The sequence below is a fragment of the Austrofundulus limnaeus genome, unplaced genomic scaffold (genome assembly GCF_001266775.1).
Source record: "Austrofundulus limnaeus strain Quisiro unplaced genomic scaffold, Austrofundulus_limnaeus-1.0 Scaffold36, whole genome shotgun sequence".
NCBI lineage: Eukaryota > Metazoa > Chordata > Actinopteri > Cyprinodontiformes > Rivulidae > Austrofundulus > Austrofundulus limnaeus.
The window spans coordinates 2,071,394-2,078,147 of record NW_013952438.1 but is presented as its reverse complement, the minus strand read 5'-3'; the positions used below and the strand labels follow the sequence as shown (position 1 = coordinate 2,078,147).

General features: G+C 40.6%; 1 protein-coding gene across 4 annotated transcripts in view; it reads right to left on the bottom strand.

The window, feature by feature from the left end:
* Positions 1-4,483, bottom strand: part of st6galnac6 (ST6 (alpha-N-acetyl-neuraminyl-2,3-beta-galactosyl-1,3)-N-acetylgalactosaminide alpha-2,6-sialyltransferase 6) — an 11,747-nt gene extending 7,264 nt beyond the window's left edge. Inside the window, exons 1-3 of one of the 4 annotated variants that reach the window (XM_014006586.1) lie at positions 4,245-4,482; positions 3,805-3,914; positions 3,455-3,527 (exon numbers count right to left, since the gene is read on the bottom strand). In XM_014006586.1, coding sequence (XP_013862040.1) covers positions 3,455-3,478 — 24 coding nt within the window. In that variant the 5' untranslated portion in view covers positions 3,479-3,527; positions 3,805-3,914; positions 4,245-4,482. The other 3 variants (XM_014006587.1, XM_014006585.1, XM_014006588.1) reach the window with 3 other exon arrangements.
* Positions 4,484-6,754: the final 2,271 nt, after the last annotated feature.

Genomic DNA, 6,754 nt, shown 5'->3' with positions numbered 1-6,754 from the left:
TCATTACACAGTGTGGCTCTAATTCCTCACTTCACCATCTGTGTCGCAGTTTCACATCTCCAAAATGAGCGTACGAATGGGTCACAGCTGGTGTGAGGCACCGCACATCTTCACGTCAAGTTTGGATTTTATAAATCACAACCTTGGCGTGAAAAGTGGCGTACGCAAGTTTCTGGGCTCAAATTGTGCGTACGCCAGTTTTATAAATCCGACCCCTGATCTGGTGAGTCCAGGGTCAGAGGTCTTCAGACAAATATCCAGTCTTCACAAGCGGCCAAGTCCAAGACTGAGATCATGTAGTGTGAGGTCATTGGCATGTGACAAAAACAAGAGGCGTATTCCCTCACTGGCCAGAAGGGCGGCTCCAGGKGCGACCATCTTTGAGGGATTGTTGAAACCACAACTTTCATAAAGTAAGTTTCCCACCCTGACAATGTGTTGAAAGAGAATATTTCCCTGTTGAGTCATAAGTTTGTTTAAATAACTGAAAATGTTTAAAATTACATTTTGTTAAGTGGCTGACATAATCTGTAATTTGATCAACTGTTTTGTTTTACATCTTTGGGTTTTATTTTTCATCCAGGTGTGGCTGGTAGTGACTGTACAGGGGGAAATGCTGGAAGCAGTGCAGGTGGCCAAAACCTGAAAAAAAGTGTCTGATTTTAAAGTTTATTCACTTCTGGAGTTTCACTGTCCGTATGACAGTTTGGTTTACTTTAATATTTTGGGGTCGCAATACAAGTTATCAATAAGTCAGCTGGATGTAAAATGATTATGTGGCTGTTGGTAGTGACTCTTATTTTCAGTTTCAGCAAACCTTTGCCCCACACAATCTCCATCCGTCCGTTTTCTGCTGCTTATCTGGACTCGGGTTGCGGGGGCAGCAGCCTAAACAGAGAGACCCGGACTTCCTTCTGCCCACCCACTTGGACCAGCTTGTCCAGGGGAATTCCAAGGCGTTCCCAGGCCAGCCGAGAAGTATGTCCCTCCAGCGTGTCCTGGGTCTTCCTCTGGGTCTCCTTCCAGTGGGACGTGCCCGGAACACCTCACCAGGAGACATCTAGGAGACATCCTAACCTGGTGCCCTAGCCACCTCAGCTGGCTCCTCTTGACGTGGAGGAGCAGACACACACAACCTTAAGCCGCCCAATCTACCGGAGGCGTCTTACCGGAGGAAAGCAGTTCTTGGGTCGAGCTAGGAGGCATTCCATCGGAGGAAGAGCAATTCCTCGGGCTTGTACACTGAGCATATACAGTAGTTGACACCTAGAGAAATTGATGTACATCACACATATAGGAAGCCGGGGCAAATTGTGAAAAAAAGGACTCAAAGACCTCGGCGAATTGCATTCACACCTGGTGGTTAGATCTACCAGGCAACAAGAACCTCCAACATCTCCAGGAGGAGGTGGGGTTCCAACAACCTCGGGGTAACCACAGTACCCACAGGCAACAAACATTTGTTCAACCTAAGAACCTCTCTCTGATGGTGCGTTCACACCGAACGCGATTTCAGCGTCAGGAGCAGCAGGTTTACATACAAAGTCTATGGTGGACGCGCTTCAAGCAACGTCGGGAAGTTCTGCGGCGCCTCAAGCGCKATTAGAGCAGCACGATTTGGACGATTTGGACGATCTGAGCGTCGAACGCTCAGATCGTCCAAATCGTCCAAATCGCTGAAGTTGGGAAATCTGAACTTTTGCAGCTCGACGCGCAGCGTCAACCAATCAGAGAGACTCCACTGTGTGACGTAGTGACATATTTCCCGACGGGACAGTTTACTGAATGATGTCCACTAACCTGAAACAGACAGATCTCCTGCTCTTTAGCTGAAATGAGTGCTGCAGTCGTGTCCTGATCCGCAGCAATGCGTGGCAGCGACTCATCAGACTGAAAAAAATAGTCCTGAAAGCGAGCTGTGAGCCTCTTCTCTGAATTATCTGGTGAATTAATTATGAATTAATTATCTGATGAACGTGACACGTTCTGGCTGTCTGTAAATAAAGCAAAGCCACTTCCTCGTCCGACATTAAACAGCCCCACAGAGGAGGGAGGGGCGGGGCGGCTGTCGCCGTGCAGCGCAGCTGTCCTGCGTCTGACCTCAAAGTGCACAAGCTTCAAACTTCAGCGTTGGCTGCGATTTTGACGCTGAAATCGCGTTCGGTGTGAACGCACCATGAGAGAGTTCCAATGCCGCACACCTGCCTTGGGCCAAGAGCAGGGGAACTTTGAAACGCCAACGTTACAGGGATAAAAAATTGTAAACATTTAACAGTCCCACCGAACTGTAAGAATTGTTGTTAAGGGTTTTTACTGTTGTTTAATCTTAACATTGTGTATTTTTCTTGTTTCAGAAAAAAAAGGGTTTTGAGTTAATCATTCACTAAGGTTTTAACTAGAAATAAARTAAATTTAAATAAAKCTAAAACTTTAAAGGTTAAAGAGTTAAACATAACRTTATTTTAAATCAATAATAACATAAATCTAAAACTCTAAAGGTTAAATAAATAATAATAATATAAAGTTAAAAATTTTAAAGTTAAAATATTCAAAACTACAAAAGCGAAGCATTATTTTAAATAAATAGAAACGAATCAGGCCTAARATAGAAACAGTCTCAATATGAGACCGTTTGGAAATCTGGAGGCGAAAAACACGTCTCTCCCTATAATGAAGGGAAGTTGGAAGTGGTCCTGGAGGACACATGGTATTGATCTCTGTGTTAGCAGAGATCAAGAGAGGGAGTGGTGGAAATGTGGAACACTTTTAACTATATTTTGTGTTCTGTTAATAATCAGTTCATCATGTGTTCAAAGTTTTAAAATAAGTAATTTTATAGAATTGATCAATGTAATGACCTGCTTACTTTCACTGTGTGTGTGTCACTCTGGTCAAAAACATGTTTGGTGATCGGGGTCAGGGTCCAGTTTCCTCGCCCACTTACTGTGCAAATACGTGTCAGGCTGACATCCGGATCCTGTGCAGGTTGCTCAGAAATTACATAAGAATGAGGCTTCAGTATAAAATGTCAAGAGTTACAGAAGTTAGATGAGACGCTTGATGATCGAAGGGAAGTATCGGTCTGGTGTTCTCCCAGATTTGCACATCTGTTTCTGTGGGTTTTTACATGTAATCTTTAATCAATTCTGTAAAACTTTAAAGGTGTCTCCGACTAAATCTCTCCGAAATCCCAACGGACCTGGGTAAGAGCAACTGGCTCTTAACAGACAACATGCAACAACTAATTCTTCATCATTTTTAGAAGAGAAAATCATAAAAACAACAGAAGTTTCAGATTATTCCCAAACATGGAATGAGATCAGCTGAGGATGGATGTTTAAGCCTGATCTGACTGGAGTCAAACACGCAGTGTAGCACACTCACAATGAGGAGGAGGACAATGATTTATTGAAAACCAAGATGTCTTTTGGTGTCCTGCTTTAGTGTTTCTTACCTTGCCATTGAGCCTGAGTCCCATGCTTTCAGATCAGTACCCAAACACAGCCGGTCTCTTTCTGTCATCACCCCTAAGAGGAGACACGTGCACATAGAAGGGCTTTAATTCACTTTTACATAACGGCACTCTAATAAACGCTGGGGTATGTTTTAACCTCGAGCATGTTTACTCTGTGAAGACTGAAGCAGTGAACATTTTGACACAGGAACACCATCTTCTCGCGCTCCCACTGCGCTCATCCGCTATTTCTCAAATTAAAAATAGCATCGCACAGATACGTGTCGCACAGCACCTACCATCCTGCGTGCGTGAATTTGTAAAGAGCCCAGCGTTTCTGCTGCTTTTACCTTGTCGTGGTGCTGGCGGTGGTCTCAGTCTGATGGCTCCCTCCCTCCTCTTTCTCTTCCATCTTTCTGCGCCACTTACTGACGTCACCGCCGCGTCCCTCACTGCAGCACTGGACCAGTATAAAATAATTATCGTATTTTTTTAGATAGGTTGGGGGGGACCTATATTACATACGAGATAGTTTTTGAAAGCCCACGCATGTGATAGCTTTGGCATTTCCGTGCGCAGGATTTTTATTTTTTTCTTTTTAATCACATTCCTATGCCCGACAAGCTCACAAACCCCCTCCCGTTCTGGACTCACCAGTCCCCACCGCAGCTAACCAAAGCAGACCACCATCACCACTGAAGAAAGCGTACCCTCACTCCACACATATGATAGCTTTGCTCAAAATATAATACATTTTGAAGCCACAGTACAATAGTTCGTCATTTCTTACCTGGCAACCCTCCTGATGGCTCAACTTTCGCTTTAACAGGAAAGTTTATGACTCTTGGCAGGTTTATATTTGTCGTTCGACCCGCTCCCGTGGTCTGAAGTGCTTTAATTTATTTAAATCTCAGCAACACAAACCAAATTCATGCCACCTTCCAGAGTTAAACACAAAAAAACATGCGAAACACGTTTTGAGCGTCGTTCCGTTACTTAAACCACAGTCAAGTGAGCCACATTCACCCACAGTCCTTTCAAAATAAACTTCCGTGTTTACCGGAAACTTAAAAAAGCATTGCGTTTTTTATTTTTGATGAAATCGCTTTTTAATATACAGCAAATAATAAACTGACATTTATAATATTTTATGCTATCTTGAACATCCTATTTATTGTACAAATTATGCTGCAGTACATATAAGGTAGGCTTAGTCTGTTTTTATTGGTTATGGGGAAAATATACATGAATCAGTTTTAACCTGTTTGTTGCTTCATGATAACAGAAAATGGATTTCTGAGCCAGTATACCAATCGTTTATGGCATGTGTTTCTACCTTAAGTAAGGAAGTAAGTAAGTAATTCTACCTTAAGTAAGTAAGTAAGTAAGTAAGTAAGTAAGTAAGTAAGTAAGTAAGTAATTCTACCTTAAGTAAGTAAGTAAGTAAGTAAGTAAGTAAGTAAGTAAGTAAGTAAGTAATTCTACCTTAAGTAAGTAAGTAAGTAAGTAAGTAAGTAAGTAAGTAAGTAAGTAAGTAAGTAAGTAAGTAAGTAAAAAAATATGCTTTAGATTTCGTGTTCTTTGTAGCTGTCATCACTGTTGGAGAAAAAAAAGAGAAAATGACAACAGTTGTAAATAAACCCTAGATGAGTTACAACACTGTTCTTCCTGTTTTCAGTTGTTCTTTTAAAATGTTTCATTTGATCTCACATTTTGCATTTTAATCATTTTCAGTCCAGTTTTTTTTATCAGAAGACAATATTTTGAACAGTGCCTCAAACTAAGAAAAATAAAATCCCTAAAAGAACTCCAGCTGATAAACATCATCAAAAGTCTTCAAGAAACAGTGTTTCTGTTAAACTGACCAACCATGAACCATTTTAAAAAATAATTTATAGCTACTGTTTTAGTCCTAAAGCAGTGACTTCTAAATATAATTTGATTTCTGATTATGACTCCTACTTGATGTTTACTGAACCACAGTGGAGTCATGATCCCAGCTTTGGGATCCACTGATGCAGGCCTACTGGTTTTCAAGTTTTCAGCTTATACCATCTTGGGAATCATGTTGTCAGTATTGAAATACAAGTTTTTTTTCTCAAATTGTGTTATCTCCCCCCAGATTTAACTAAAGAAAAGGGAAACAAATTGTGTCTTTGTGACAGACTGCAAGAAACAGTGTCTAAAAATCCTATTTAAAATGTTTTCCTATGGTTTCCCCCAGTTTAATGACTTCTGCATACTTTGTGCTATTAGCCATTCATATAGTGTTGGAGTCAGAGCCAGTCAATTTTCTCAGAGGTGGCCCAGAAAATGACCATTTGTTTCCTGACATTACAAGTTTTTCTTGGTTCTTCTCTTATTTATTCATGGCAGTGATTAGCCATGAATTACAGCATGAAGACCTGCAATATCTCCCTAATGTATTCCTAAACCCCTTCAAATTAATCAGTACTTTGTAACGGTTGTGAATGTTCTACTTTTTAGTTGGTGGGATTTTTCACAATATTTCCACAATTCAGAACTAAAGTGTTGCTTAAGACACATTTACTAAACAAACTTGTGTTGGTTGACTTTCAAAGTGTATTACTGCCACCGCCTGTTCAGGTGGAGAAAACCTTGTGTGAGAAGTGACTTGAACGCCTGCACACAGGAACGGTTTTGCGAAAGCGTTGCTGACAAAACTGCGGATGGGGTGGTACATCTACCTGGACCACCATTGGCCACCCACTGGCTCCAACTTTGCATGTATGGAAACTTCATGTCATTCAGGAGATGAGCGTTATGACCATTGATTTATTTTTTTCTCCTTTTTTAAAATGTTTATCTTTATTTACCAGAGTAAATACAAATATGAATATGATATTTACACATTTCCTTATGGTTCTCCTTGCAGTCTGCTTCAGTATAATATCAATTTTTGCCATACGATGCTTGTAGGTCCTTGCTCTTTTAGCTTTTTCAGCTTCTTCAGTAAATTTTAGACAACTAATTTAGCACTGCATTTTTACAGAATGTCTATTTTTTAGTTTAACTGGATTTTTTTTGCCAATTTTTCTGATGTTTCGACACAACATGGTTCATCGCTTTGGTTTAGGAGCCTTGAATGGTTTAGAGTTCTGAGTTACAGCGGGTAAAATAAGAATTGAACACGTCAACGTTTTTCTCAGTAAATATATTACTAGAGGTGCTAATGACATGAAAATTTCACCAGATGTTGGTAACAACCCAAGTGATCCATACATACAAAGAAATCAAACCATGAATGTCCAGAAATGAAGTTATTTGCAATAATGTGGA